Genomic DNA, 15964 nt, shown 5'->3' with positions numbered 1-15964 from the left:
AGCATTGTGAAAGTTCATGGCTGTGTTTGCTGTGTTATTGTAGTAATAAATGTGATTGAGTAGTGGCCTCAGAAAGTTGCATTCTGCTCTGATCCAAGGTTGCATAGTCATTTTAAATATATCGAAAAGTGAGGAAAGGCTAACCTTGACAATGAGACACCAGGAGAATCAAAAATGAAAGAAGCACAGTTTTATGGTGTTAGTCTTTAAATGACAGTGTGATACGGTGCTTTATGAGTAGTTCATAACTGAAAGAAGTTTTGGTGGGAAAAATATTTGGACAATGACAGTAACATCTTGATAATAGTAACAGTGTGATCTTCACTCTCTCAACAGTGATCTCTTTTGTGTCTTCATCTAGAATGATTGTTTTGGTCCGTTTTGCTGTGTCTTGTGTCTTGCTGTGTTTTACACTCAAAAGACCTATGTAGATATTTTATAGGGGGCTATGTATTTTACTTAATTGCTGTTAACCGCAAACTCATTATTCTTTATACAGATATAAAAAAAATGTCTGATGCCATGTGAGACCTTATCAATACCAATTTTTTTTAGCTCAAATGGTTTGTTTTCCTCCAACCATGCAGGAATTATCAGGACTGCCTTAGCTAACATGGACCGGGAAGCCAGAGAACACTACACTGTTGTTATCCAAGCCAAAGACATGGCAGGCCAGGTCGGAGGCCTCTCTGGCTCCACCACCATCAACATCACTCTGACAGACATCAACGACAACCCACCCAAGTTTCCCCAAAGTATGTATACAACCTGAAAACAACAGTCCAGCTAACATCTAAATTCAGGCTTAAGTTCACTATACTGTATATACTAAAAGTAGATAGTTGTTTGTTTAGGAATAAGGTGCATTACATTTAGGAAACTGGAAGACACTACATTGTTTTTGGCCATAGCCTCTATTTAGCCGACTCTTTACACTGATAAAAGCCTTTTGGCTTCTTTGCTAGTTAACTAGCCAGAAGGATAATTTAGCAAAATAACCAATGGTAAAATAAATGTGTTACTACTACTAACATGAATACATTAGCTTCGATTACATTAAATGGCCAAGCTGTGGCTGGAAAGATAATCAGCTGTTCTCAGCCATTTGTGGCTTTGAGCAGAAGACCTTCACTACAGATGCCTGAGGCATTTACATTACCTGAAAAGCATTTATAAAAAGACGTCTGTACTGTATTTTCCTTGTGGAAATGGAAAGACAGCTAGTAAAAGTAAAAAAAAAGGTGTTAAAATCATTCACACTGAGGAGAAAAAAATCCTCATATGTTTGCCCATTAAAGACAGGCAGATTAGCTTTTACGGATTCACAGTTTTGCTGAGGAAACAACATTTCGTATTTTCAGAGACAAAATTATTTTCATTTTAATTCTTTCATGCATGCACTGATTAACCGTATATCAGTCTTAGAGGGTTTAGAGCACAAATCTTGGATTATTGAGGCTTCCCCTCATAGACCTTCTCAGCATTCCTCACTATGATGTATTATACTTCATTAATGTGCGACTCAGTAGTCTAATATTGCAGTAAAATTTTCCATAATTAGCTAAATTAGACTAGCATTTATCAAAACCCTGTTTTGCAGTCTGAATTTTCTACATTTTAATGATAAATGTAAGTAAAGATAACATTTTCTGAATAATCATCTGCCTCAGAGTTTGATCTACTCCATTGCAGTGCTATCAACCATGCTTTAGCATTTAATGTCAATTGAAGCACTGCAGAGTATTTTTAATGACATTCCCTCAGGAACAAATGTTGACAGAATCAAATTGCTTAGCTAAGCCCTTAGTAGAACATTCGCACAACAATGTGGGGCAGATCTGCTTCTGTTGCTTCTGTTTAAAACAGTTTTTGCTGTCTCTTAATGGGTATATGTTCATCCACAGAAAATTACCAGCTGTACGTCCCTGAATCAGCTCAAGTAGGGAAACCGGTAGGGAAGATCAAAGCCAATGATGAGGACCTTGGCATCAATGCAGACATCAAGTACAGCATCATTAACTCAGAGGGGGCCAATATGTTCTCCATATCCACAGACAGGGACACGAGAGAGGGAATCATCAGCCTCAAAAAGGTAAGAACATACTGTCTACAAGACAGAAATGTGATCTTTCAGAGACTCCTCAGGAAAATATATTAGGAAATGACCATGTGTATCAGTCTGTTGCTTGGATGCTGACTTAAAGGTGTACTGTGGAGAGTTTTGTCCACACGTGGTGCTGTAAAGCAATGTTTTGATGAGCAGGTCATTATATTGTTTGAATCAAATAATTTACCAGCATATGAGGACACTCATGCATACACAATTCTACCATCTGCAGAGGGTGGTAACAGTTGGTGGAAGTAATACACTTTAAAAGGTAGTAATGCTCAAATAAAAGAGGAGTAGAAGTAGAAGAACGCCAGCTGATGTACACTGTTCCAAAAGTTCAAAATAATTCAAAACAAATGCATAAATTTATGGGTTTGTGAGGTAGGAAATGCATTCAAAATATAGGTCTAAGGCTCTGACAATTTCTTTTGTAGTAGTGTTGAATTTATATTAAGTCATTTTGTTTACAATGAAAACAGCAGGATTCTGTCTAAATGCAGCTAAACTTATCATTCACTGAAATTAGATTTCTTGTCACATCGTATTAAACTGACAGCTCTCAGACAACTAATTTCTTCTTCTATTCTTATTACATTTACTCATTTAGTTTAGTAAATATTGGTCTATTTTAGTTTCATTTTTGTAGTAATAGATCAGATAAATGAAAAAATGTCTTGTTTGAGTTGTACAAACTTAAAATTATGCTTAGTCCAGTTTGTCTAATTGACACTCATCTTAATGCAAAGTGATGACAATTGTGTTTATAGGCTTGCAGTGTAGACTTGCAGCAAATGCTGTATTTAAGTGAGCCCTAAGTTAGCCTTCACTTCTTGTCACTTGATCCATCCAAATAAAGTGTAACTACTTTGTACTATGAGCATGCTAATCATATATCCCTATGATGCCTTTCCCCAACAGCCTCTGAACTACGAGAGGAAGAAGACCTACACTCTCCACATTGAGGGGGTGAATACACATGTGGATCCTCGTTTTTCCTATCTTGGTTCTTTCAAAGACACTGCCACCCTTAAAATCACAGTTGGGGATGTGGACGAAGCTCCTGTCTTTTCTATAAATCATTATATCATGGATGTATATGAGAACGCACCCAGTGGCACAGAAGTGGGCGCTGTAACGGCTCGAGATCCTGACAGCAGGAACAGTCCTGTCAGGTAAGACACTTTAACTCACATATATGTACATATACAATCTGCAGGAATGCTTACAAATATTCAGAGGCAAAGCAGCTCTGTAGGCATACCGTCTTATTAGTTGTGCATCATTGCATAGAGTTGAGATCTGAAGATCTCTTGTTAAGAAATATCAGACAAGCTCACTGCAAAAGCAAAGGGTAAGAGGGGAGGTTCATAATATGAGGCTTATTTTGAGGCTCAGCGCTCTTTCAGACGTGACTGGCAGCCAATGTAACTCTGTCACTTTGTCAACTAATTGGTTGCCAAAAACTTAAATTTAGTTGTAGAAACATACCAGTCTTTGCCAGATGGATTTCTAAAAAATCCTTAAAGGTTACCGTATCTGTTAAAGCATACGTTTGCCATGCAAGAATTTTGATAACGAGAGAGTCAATTTTTGCCAAACTGGTCACAGCTTATCAGGAATTGCTTGTTTATTTATTCATCTTTTAATTTTCTTTTTTGGCATTGAGGTTTACCAGTGAGCTATCTATTGCTGCAAAAAACTGAGGTGCTTTAGATTTGCCCATTGAGGTTTAAGTCAGCAAATAAGATTATTTCTGCCTCCAAGAAATGTTTGTCTAACTAAAACTCCAATTTGCATGTCATATCTCTTGCCCATATAATTGTACCTTTATAGATAAACATTTAAATCCATGACTTGACACTGTAGTTGGTACGTGTATCTGATAATATGTACATATGAAAGCCTGTGTGTTGTGGTTGTAAGCCCCATATGACAATTTTCAAAATATTAAGTCTGCCAAATTGAGAATTTTTTCACGTGGCTTTGAACTTGTCTTGGCTCATACCAATATAGAGCATAATGTTAGATAGATTGAAGATTGTTCCTGATACTATACATGCCCTTAATGTTTCACATCCATTCTAAAAATCAGCAGTATGCAAAGTGAATCTTTCAATTTTTGGCATCATCACATAGATGGTTATTTTGTCTGCAAGCCTGTGAAGTAACCTGAGGCAATACAACTGCTTAGCACATTTGTATGTGCTCTAAACACATGCTTGTGTACTTTTGAAAAAAGATTGATATTACCCTTAGGCAGTGGACTAATCCTAGGTCTTCGCTCTGCACAGGTACCTCGTTTCATGACATTACACTCAAGCAACTCTGCACTGCCTGTATCAATATGAATTCCCTCTATAGCCTTAGCATAAATGATGGAGTAGCTGTAAACATGGTACTCCTCATGAGATGAAGTATTGGTGTTATATCAATAAGAAGTAATCTTATGTTAGGATCATAGTCTAAAGCCTTGCCATAGGCAGCGGAGGCCAGGGGTTTTCTTAACAGCATTAAGCAGAGACTTATGACCATAATACCGTCGTCCTCCTCGTTTTGGAGAGGGGAGATCTGCGGTTCTTGTTGAATGATGTACAATTTCAAATGGGAGGAAGACACAGGGTAAAAATGATGCTTTGATTCATGTCAGAATCTTAAGACTTTGTGAAACATTTGTAGTAAACAAGAAGGCAACCTATGAAAGAGTTTCCTTGCTTTCCTTGTGGGATACCTCGTCCTCGTCCATTCCTACGGTAAATCACTCCCAATGTTCACCACATAAAGAAGAAGGCAGCAGGAAATATTTTGATTGCATCCACTTGAACCCAGAATTTATTTATTTATTTTTTTTATTTTATTTAAAGCAAAAGTTCACCTTTGAACACAAATATTCATGGTACCCAGAGGATAATGTAAATCCTTGGTTGGTACACCACCAACAACTCAAATTTTTTGTTTAACACTTCATCTCATAATGGGAAACCTTTAATGACTGAATTACCATCATCCTCACTTATATTTTGAGATTTCAACCTAGCATGCTAACGTTAGCAAGTTAACATTCAGCATCAAAATATTAGCACTCAGCTCAGAGAACAGTTGAGGAAAGTACAGCTGAGGCTGACAAAGAGGTACATCTTAAAGTTTAAAAATGCTTCTTCAGGCTGCACATAAGTGAATGTGCGTGTTTTCAGGATGTGTCTTTTATACTTGTATGAACGTGAACGTATTTTGTCATGTTTCTGTCTTACACCCACCTCCCAACAGAAGGTTAGATCATCCAGTCAGCTTGTTTGATGCGCAGGGCTGCATGACGTGTTGTTGAGATTTGGAAAGTGTGTGATCACACTCTTTATGAGACTTATGTGTATCTTTATAGAACTATAATTCCATTCTATGACTACTGAGCGCTGAGCCAAGTCTGAAAATGTAGAGTTCCAGATTTTTTGCTAACAAGATGTTCTGGAAAATAATCATTATATGATGTAACATCTTGTACTTTTGGCTAGTTATCTGCAGGAATAAGAAAATAAACCACCAAACAACAAAAAGCACAAGATCACCAGTAGCAGTAATTAACAGAATTGAAATGTTTTTCAGTGGATGTTTCCCTAAAAGCTTTAAAATAACATGCTTTTCTTCTTGACAAAGCAAATGCTTAGCACCTAAACTTTTACTTTTACAGCTGAAAAGACTTCATGGTCTTATGAGCCTGAGCATTTAATAAATCATGACAACATTTCTACAGAGGGTGCTTGTAAGCAATCCAAGCTAAAGAAAAAAGTTCATTATTTCAAATAATTGCAATCCTGACGTTAATACCTATACCATTTCCATCTCTCATGTCAATTGAAAATTGGCGACTTAGGCTATATTACTCAAGAGAATGAATACTGGATTAAAGGTGTAAATAGGTCATTAAAAGATAAATTAGGGAATACACAGTCAATGCTCATTTCGTGCTTGAACTCATGAGAGGAGCAGCTGAGCCCATTTCTGCTTTGTATTCCACAGACTGCTTTGCTTCTAGTTTGATAACAGTGTTGCAAGAAAGCCATTACAACAATGTAAACATTGCCAGCAGAACATTGCCTTTTGTCATTATTAAATATAGAAGATAATTGCTCTTGACTTAGAAATATGTATTTTAAGAACGTTCTGTCAAGATCTAAAGTCAATTTCAAAGCAGTAGTGATTATTCTATTTGTGCGCTTTAGAGATGGGACCAGACTTTGAAAATCACAGAAGCATAAGAACATCCCCTTTGGCTTGTGCTGTGGCTGCACTTCATTCACTGCATGGTTTTGGTTGACTGAATATTTTATCATTAATGTAATGTTTTGTTTTCTGGTTTGATACCAAATATGACATAAATAAATATGGGTTTTCTAAGGCCTCAATAGAATCGGTGAACTAAAGCCAAGACTGAAAACACATCAAGCACCTGCGTAGTGTTCCGAGGCATTTAACTAAGTACAATTTGGCTTAAAGGGGCACTCCACTAGTTTTACACAAAGGTCATTTTACTTGCAATGATCAGTAATACTCAGCTAAAAAAAACAAAACAAAAAAAAACAGTTGTATTATGTCTTCTGTGGCTCTAACGGGAGCCTTCTCCTGATGATATCATCATTTACTGTATCTCGGATTGGACTTGGAGACTGCTAACTACTAACAGAAAGCCTGCGGGCACTAAGATTGAAAGATGCTGGTGTTTACCAAGTAGGGAGGGTCAAACAAAATTATGCTATTGGTTGCATATGGGAAATTTAGAATCCAGTATCTTTAGAGATGTGAATATCTCAGCCTCTGTTGCTTAGATTTTGACCATTCTTGTTTTTAATCTGTCTCTTGTAAGTTCTGGAAGTGCAGTATTAAATTGCTGGAATGCCCTTTTAAGTCTGCTTCATATCAGTACATACCCCATTTTGGCCTTTCACATTCTTCATTTTTGGTATTTTCCAAACAGTATTGTTCAGAACAGAACAGGAAGTGGCTCCATGTTGATGCTGAAGGGCACTTTGACAGGCATAAGGTTCCTAATGAATTTATTGCAGGTTGGCTGTAGTGGGAATCAAATGTATGACTTTGCAGTTATAGTATATCCCAAGAAGATCATGGATTTGTTAAGAGAGCTTGATATGGTGCAGCAAGTCTGCCTTGCTGCTGTAGTGGGCAAACACATGCAACTAAACGAATTCCCTGCAGCTCAAAGCATTTTCCCTATAGAATAGGGACTGTTGACAAGACCATTCAAGGTCAAAATTATCACCAAGATTAAATATTTGTAAAAACTTTAACAGATCCTAGAAAAGTTATTTTTCTGTGTGATGTTATCTCAATATAAAGTCCCTAGTATCTATATAGTCTCTTCGTGGCAGGGCTAGGAAGAGACACCAATGTGTCTGTGTAGATTTGCAGGTCAAAAGACATGTAAGATAGAGATTGATAGATACTGTATTTGTCCCCCTTGGGGAAATTCAGGTGTCCAGTAGCTCACACAATCTGTCTTAGCATATATAAATATAGATTAAGACAATACACAATAGAAGAAGGTTATAGGAAAGCATGCACAGGGTTAAAAAGTAAAAGTCACTGAAGAGCCAGAGAGTGCCAATAAAAAAGTACCACATAGTCCTTGAAGGATTATCACATAGACGGCTCTGATAAAACAGTCAACAAGTCGTTCAAACAACATTACAGTTACTATAATGTGAATGCAGGTCTTAAACACAAGTTAAAATGTAGCCAATTAAATACAGTAGAAAAACAATGGTAATATATAACCCAAGCTTCACTTGTCAGCCAAATTTAGCCCAGTTTTATCCTGAACGTCTTGACCTGTAAATCAAGAAAATTCATGCTTACTGGGCACCACCACCTAACTGTGCCCTGTAGCCTGTAGATTATCCACTGCCTCTTGTACTTCATCTTTTTCATTGCTCTGTTTTTTGAAAAATACATCGGGAGTGGATACATAAGATCATAATCTCCTTTCCAAATAGATATTTCTTGGACAGCAAAGAGGAAGGAGTAAGGTACTTCAGAATCGATGAAAACAGTGGAGTTGTACGGACGACACAGCCTCTGGACAGGGAAGACATGCCTTGGCACAACATCACTGTGATGGCCTCGGAGGTTGGTAGGTACCCAGGTTGCTTTCCATAAACTTAATGTTTACAAGTGGGCGAGTAAATGTAATGCACCTGCTGCGTTACGTTTGCTCTTATGTGAGTGTTCATGAGTGAGCAGATGTAGGTTTTCTTGAATTCTGAATTTCTTGCTATGTTGACATGGTTCCTTCTTCCTATTGTACAAACAGATTCTGATTTAATTTTCATCTTGGAAAGTTAAAGAATGTCTGGAAACTTGAAGATGTTCTAGTTGTATCTCAGTGCTATTATGAAATAGCTATTTCAATGTAGTTGTAGACCTACAATTTCATCGAGTTTAAAGGCACTTTATCTTGTATACATATTTTTGTATTCATATTGACATTCATATTAAAAACAGACTTTACAATTTTGTAATACAGTAAGTAAATAATTCGATATGGAGGTACATACATATATACACTGCACATACCATTCTCTTCACCTTCTGACATATAAATATTTCAATAACCGGGGTGTATTCCTCCCATGTTTCATACCTTCGGGGACTGTAGTAAATATATGAAATACTGTTATGCAGTTGCCTGAAAGAGACACTTAAAAGAGATTGCTCTTTCTTTCCATACTCATCTTGTTTAGCCCCAAGCTAAGAGGAGACATTATAAATCATGATCAGAATTGCATTCAAATCATGGGCAAGTTTTTTGCCACAACAGCATGATTTAAAGAGTAGAACTAGGTGCTAAAGTTCTACCCACAGGTTTTTTTTTTCCTTTCCCACAAGATAACAAGAAAACCTGAGGGATCAAGACAGAGAGCAGGTTCAAATTCATAGCATGTAAAATTGGAGTCAAAATCAATAACAAAAGAAAGGTTCCCTAAAAAGAAATTACTATGAATGTTCACTACACACTCTCCTTTACAAAATAAAATCAGCAGCACCTTTCAGGCACTGAGCAGATTTTATTCAGATATTCACTTAATTGTCTTGATAAAGACACAAGATAATGTACATGTTAATGGACACACATCCACTGCAGCAGGACTCTGACTTGTCAATATTAACCTAACCTATCAGTCCACAATTCCACAAATGACATATTTGGAAAGAATGCACAAAAACAAGGGCTATAAGGGTTCACCAAAACTACATTAAGTGACTGTCGCCTACAGCTAACCATTTCAGTGTCACTACTTTCTTTTTGATCATTCCTCTAATGCAAAAGTAGTCTGCTAAATTTTAGACTAAGGGTCACAGTGAACAGACTGTATACAGTCCACTCCTGACCTCATATGCTGCTTATGTTCTTGACTAAAAACCAGTAAGTCTTAAGTCTTTGTCACAGAATAATTTTGTTTGATTTAAAGAGTAAAATACTTTATTTATTTGGGTTATGCTGTGAAAATATCCCACTTCAAATGGTAAAATGAAGCTTTCAATAAGGAAAAACATTTGTTTTGCCTTAGTAATTAACATTGTCGATCCAAGGCAAAGTGCAAAATTTCAATCCCTGGTCAATAGTTAACCAAAAGTATGGTGCAGTTCACTGCACTGTTTACATTCCTATACCTGTCCAGTTTCCAGAGCAGCAGGATGTTTTAATAGCATTATTAACAGTAATATCACAACCACTAACAGTATTCAAACACAGCCCACTACCAGGTGAGTTAATAGTGAAATTAAGAATTAAAGTCTGGAGAAAACAAGGATGAAGGAGAACATTTGCATATTGATTAGAATGTATTCAAATAGGTTAGAGTGTATTTTTCTTATAATTAACTACAAAATCAAATTAGTCCCAATTGTTTCAATGTCCTTTCCTACATTGAAAATTAATTAAATCAATGCAGGCCCCGCTAACTTCAAGAATTGCTATCAGGTAACTTGGGTAATTTGTAATCACAATTAGGCAAATCTCTTGCCAACCAACAGAGGTGCTGCATGCTAATGTTTCTTTATCTCTTCACCTCTCATTAGTATTCAAGGATATAGTTACAGGCCAAGATACTGTCAAAAGGCACAAGATACATTTTTATCACTCTGAATGAGTCAGGACACACAGTGTCATAGACGTAAAAGACCCTGCACAGTTCACTGCAAACTATCCTGCAGACTTAACCCCACCTTCTAATGGCCACCGGGAGTAGATAGACCATAGTGAGCGAGTGAATTGGAGAATAAATATAGGATTGAATTTATTGAAAAAATACAGATGAATCCCTCTTTGTGAATATCAATGAGCAGTATCTCTGCATAAGTATGTTTGACCCTCCTACCTCTAAAGCAGTGCATGACACCATACTGGAAATTAAGACTCATCTGCAGCACATGATGAAATATGATCTAGTCTTGTAAAGATAGCAGTTTTCTCTATCGTTGAGCCCCTTACCCATGTTTTAACTTTATCCCTCAAACTGGTTTTGTACCAAGTGCCCTTAAAGTAGCTAAAGTCATACCGCAGTTCAGGTGATTCCAGCATATTTACTATCGTCCTGTATCCGTATCTGTTTTACCCTGTTTGGGTTTTTCTCAAGTTCTTGAGAAACTAGTATATACACAAGAATTAAAAATAAAACATATGGATGAGAGCAACTTACTATACAGCCACCAAAAGGATTTTCGTAAAAATACAAAATAAAAAGTCTACAGAAATGGCTCTTCTGCAGCTTGTTCACATAATTTCTACAGCCTGAGATGATAAATAATCTCTCGGCATATTTTTGACTTGTCAAAGGCCTTTAAAAAAAAATCTAATGTTATGATATATTGTAACAAAAGAAAAGGATAAAATATTCATAGACAACATTGAAATAACTCCCTACATTAAATTCCTAGGAGTCATAGTAGACGAAATATTAGCATGGAAATACCATATTGTCTGTAAAAAGACTATGAAGTCAGTTGGTATCTTGATTAGAGTTTGTTCATTGATTAATCATTCCTGTATTTTAATTTTTTATTACAGCTTAATTTATCCTCATTATGTATTGTAATACTGTTTGGGCCAACATAGGCCACATGTCCCATTTATCTCAATAAAATGTTCCTAATCCAAAAGAAAATTTTGAGAATAATTAGCTTTGCAGAAAGATGCGACTCATCTGGTCCTCTCTTCAGAAAATTCAAACTTCTGTCAATTTTTAATGTGAATATATATACAAGACTTGTGTATTCATGTCTAAATAATGTATGTACACCTAAATCATGACTTGCCTAGAGCTTTACAGAAAATCTTTAAGTTTTCCTCAGACATACACTCCACAAGACACTGTAAGGACTTACATCATCTGTATTGTCGGACTTTCCTTTATCAATATTCATTGAAATACAGAGGACCATCTCTTTGGAAGAATCTACTTCTATCTCTACAATCTACATCTACCTTATCAGTATTCAAAAAACATCTGAAGGACTCTAATTAGCTAAGATTTATAACATTTCATGAATTTTATTGCAATGCATCTCAACTTGTAAACATGAACTTCTGTGTTCATTACATTCCTGTCAATTTTGTATTTTGTTTCCAACTTTTTAAGTATGACTATTAATGAATTATGTTTTAATTTTTTTACTATTAATATTTAGCCTATATAAGGGAGATATTTTCATAAGCCATTTTTGGCTTATTTTCAATATTCTCACGGTCTTCTTTTAAATATATGTGCAAATAAATTAAACTAAACATCTGAAAGCACAAAGAGCTGTCTTGTACTACAGTAGGTGCAATGTCTGTAGGCGCTGAAAAAAACACCATGCATGGAAACCTTTATGCACAAGATAAAGTAAATAAAGATCTTGACACATTAATTTAATAGAAAGACTGCCGCACCTGCATTAATTTTTTCTATTCAAGGAAGGTTTTGCTGAGCGAGCATTCTATTTTTCAGCACTGTACCGTTACACACATACTATAAAACATACTCGCACCTGGAAGATAACCAGTAAAACCAGTCTTCCTCTGTTGGGGACTGAGGTGCTCCATGGGTTGAGGGTTAAATGCCTTGCTCTGGGGCACTTCAATAAAATTTGTGGAACTAGAGAAAAATCATGGCAAACCATAGGCTATGTGTTTTGAGGAAAGACTAGCTCAACCTCCCAATATTGAACATAAATCTATGATTGTTTACATTTGTACAGTTTGTGTAAATAAACAGGCCTCAGTGCTGTATGGATATAGGTGTCCACATCATGGCATATACATACAATAAATATGAAATCTTAATTCAATAGGCAAGTGTAAAATTATGTATTTCAAACTATTATCAGTAAATATATCATGTATTTCAGTGGCATAGGTGGCTGCATTTAAGACTGTTTATATTAAAATGAGAGGAAGTGATTTACATGCTTCATAAGTTGCTCATGCTCTACAAGGGGCAAATAATGCACCACAACCAAGCACGCCAGCTGGGACAAGAAAATGCTGCACAAAGATGATCAGATGTGCTTTAATACACAAAATAGCCTTCTGCAACATTGCATCCCTCAGTGCTTTTATAGTGGCACAGCCGAAGACAAAACCCATAAGCAGTCTAATAAAAAGAGCACAGTGTGTCCCAGTTAAAATTACAGTGTTATTGCTCTACTTTGTTATTAAGGCTCGCATTTGACTTTCATCTTCTTTGTCACTTGTTCTCTCTCTGCTACAGACAACCCCAGCCTTCTCAGTCACGTTCCTGTTACCATCCAGGTGCTGGACATGAACGACAATCCACCAGAAATAGCTACAGACGAGGAGGTCATTGTGTGTGAGAGCTCAAGGCCGGGACAGGTGAGTGTCTAGAATTCACCTAGAAAAATCTGCAACAGCTATCTCTGTCTCTATTTCTGTTCTATTTCTCTCTCTCCTCACACATTCAAATCCTTCTACACCACAGACACACCTCAGAAGGAAAGTAATGAGAGCTGTGCATTAACCTTAGTCGTCTCACTGACCACATGCATTCTGCACTGAACTATTGTTTCCCTCAGCAGTTTGGGTTGCTCACTGAGAGCTGAGCAGTAAGAGACTGTAAAGGCATTGGAGAGAGCTGATTAATCATCCCTCATTCAAAATGAGTATCTTAGCAAACCATGACAGCTCGAAATCGAAGCTCATTCCAATTTGCTCTCAGTAGTCTTTGATTCATTCGACTTAAGAAGGTTTTTGAGATATAGAGCAATCAGCAGCATGGAAATGGCTGAAAGGGTGGTTCGGCTAAGGATGATGGAGTAAAGACTGGAAAGACACAACTAAATACATTTTTAATAGTTTCAAGCTTGTGAAAGAAAAGTTTGAATTAAAGTTCACATTAAATTTGAATTAAAGTTGCATTATAGCTTCAGGGTTCTTGGCCTGAGGGATTATAGGAAGAATTTGTTGAATGAGACAGTGGCACACCACCACTCAGATGACAACACACGTGAAATAATAGAGCTGCCCATTAATGTTTAAGAATCTGTTTGCATTTCAATCTTTATACCATAGACATTGAAAATGTTTTGATTGGTTGGCAGGTGTCCATCAAAATTGTAACTAAATCATTGTTCAAGGCAGCCTATATTAAACTGCATGTAACTGTAGCAACAGTACACCAGTAAAATGGACCAATCCAGTTAGCAAAGTTACTAACTGGGTTAGCATAGTGTAACTTTGTATTACTGGTAGGGGTATAATGATTTACAAAAGCACATTTTGACTTAATTCAAGTTTGGCAGGTGCCATTCTCAATGCCAGTGAGAAATCAAGGTTCAAGATTTGTGAATGGTGTTGAGAACAGCAGGTGCTGAAACCTTTCTGCCAGTAAATAATAAAATGAACTGATTTTGGGTTTGATTTTTGGATCTGAGGAGTGTGGTAATCTTGTCACCTCAACAATGAGAACACTGTACAGCTCAACGATTTGAAATTGTCAATTCCTTAATAGATGTATGAATTCGAGCACAAAAATTGCTTAGACAAGAGCAGAGACACATTAGATTGACATTATGCTCTAAGCCAAAACTTACATTATAGAAAACAACTTTGCACCCACTCAGGGGTGATGTTTCCTCAAGCAGGCATTTTCAAACAAACAGCCAGTTGTATTGCTTCCTCTTGTTTTCCAAATGCCCTGTTATCCTGATATTTAAGAGTAATCGAGTGGCAGTAAGCTGTTTTTTTACATTGAAAACAAAATCATTACAACATAATTTTGGAACCATAAACACTGCTCTTCTCAGCCAAAAGCTCCCACCAGTGCCACCCTGTCAACCATGACATCCACATAAGTTAACTAAAGCACACACAAAGTACATTCTAATACTGCACAGATAAAGACAGAGGCTTGTGCAAGTAGACCAACAACACCCCAAATCTCACATTGAAGATAAGAACTCCCTGTGGCGACAGGGGCTATCAGGTTGTTTTTCTCTCAACTCTGGCTCTCTCCACGCTCTCATTGTGTTTTTCTCCAATTAAGGGTAACAAGCTGACAAAAGTGGCAGTGAGGTTGCCCTGAGAGCACCCCTGTCATTGTTAGATACCAGCCCCCCCCCCCGGCACAAGCCAAATGTTCTGAAATCCTAGCATCGCAATCAACCACTCTCTCGCATACACAGGTAGAGGAGAAGAAAATGTTACCAGTTAGGTCAGAGGAACTCTGACTAACTATGATCAACAAATCATGAGACATGCATCAGAAACTAAATCAAGTCCTTGTCCTGCATGCAATAAGAGTGAAAAGTGATTCTAAATGGTTCAGCAGCTAATTAAATGTTGCAGGTGTTGTCTTTGGAGAGTAATTTACCCTGTGTCCTCTGAACAACAGGTGATCCAGACTGTCACAGCAGTGGATAAGGATGACTTTGCCAATGGACAGCGGTTTTCTTTTGCTTCGCCAAGCCAGCTACCAGTTAATCCCAACTTCACCCTGAAAGACAATGAAGGTAATTAAAGACATCAATATGTTTGTTTGCATTTTTGTTTTGCACTCTGCCTTGAGGGCAGGGCTCCATCCTCATTGCTCACATTCCAAGATCCATTAAGCTGTATTGATTTCCTCATACCTTGGAGGTGCAATAAAATCTGTGCTCTGTCAACTGGGTACTATGGAAGCATATATGGGACTATATTAAAATGATAATGTAAACTTAAAAATGAAAATGTAATTCCACAATAGATGGCAAATGGACTATACTTGTATAGCGCCTTTCTAGTCTTCCGACCACTCAAAGCACTTCACACACTACATATTACATTCACCCACTGATGGCAGATGCTAACTGCTTATCAGTCCAAAGAAACTAACTCATTCACACACCAAAGGCAAAGACATTTAATTTTCAAAGTCTTACCCCGCTGTACAGTGGACATTACTCAAAAGAGGAAGTGACGTCCTAACCGAAGACCCGCCTTGATTTCATTTTCATTGTGACACCAAAAGAATGTGGTGACATGTAAATGTATATGCAATAGAGTGGGGGTCCTGTTTCGCTTATTGCATTTGAATATTGTCCACTTTACAGCAGTGTTAGTCTTTGAAAATTAAATGCAGTTTTCATTTTCAGATTCTTAGAAAATTGCATTTTAATTTATCTATTTTTGCGCATTATGTCCATAACATGGCAAATCAATAAAAGACATAGCTACTTGTAGGTGTCGTAAGGGGTGCTGTATAGAGATATGTGGACCCAAAAGCAGATGACGAGGAAGTAGTCTCAGGGAAAAGTAGCCGGATGACTACCGTGTTTATTGTGGGATGGAATGCAGGCAAGAACAGGCAG

General features: G+C 37.0%; 1 protein-coding gene across 2 annotated transcripts in view; it reads left to right on the top strand.

Annotated features, from left to right (window-relative positions):
- Positions 1 to 15964, top strand: part of LOC122866952 (cadherin-18) — an 88499-nt gene that overhangs the window by 52412 nt on the left and 20123 nt on the right. For both annotated transcript variants that reach the window (XM_044177242.1, XM_044177243.1), the window contains exons 5-10: positions 588 to 755; positions 1905 to 2092; positions 3029 to 3282; positions 8113 to 8249; positions 12871 to 12992; positions 15010 to 15127. In XM_044177242.1, the coding sequence (XP_044033177.1) occupies positions 588 to 755; positions 1905 to 2092; positions 3029 to 3282; positions 8113 to 8249; positions 12871 to 12992; positions 15010 to 15127 (987 nt within the window). The remainder of the gene's footprint in view (positions 1 to 587; positions 756 to 1904; positions 2093 to 3028; positions 3283 to 8112; positions 8250 to 12870; positions 12993 to 15009; positions 15128 to 15964) is intronic.

Source organism: Siniperca chuatsi, linkage group LG19 (assembly GCF_020085105.1).
Source record: "Siniperca chuatsi isolate FFG_IHB_CAS linkage group LG19, ASM2008510v1, whole genome shotgun sequence".
Classification (NCBI taxonomy): Eukaryota; Metazoa; Chordata; class Actinopteri; order Centrarchiformes; family Sinipercidae; genus Siniperca; species Siniperca chuatsi.
Note: the sequence above shows the minus strand (reverse complement) of the source record. Positions and strands in the feature narration are given on the sequence as shown.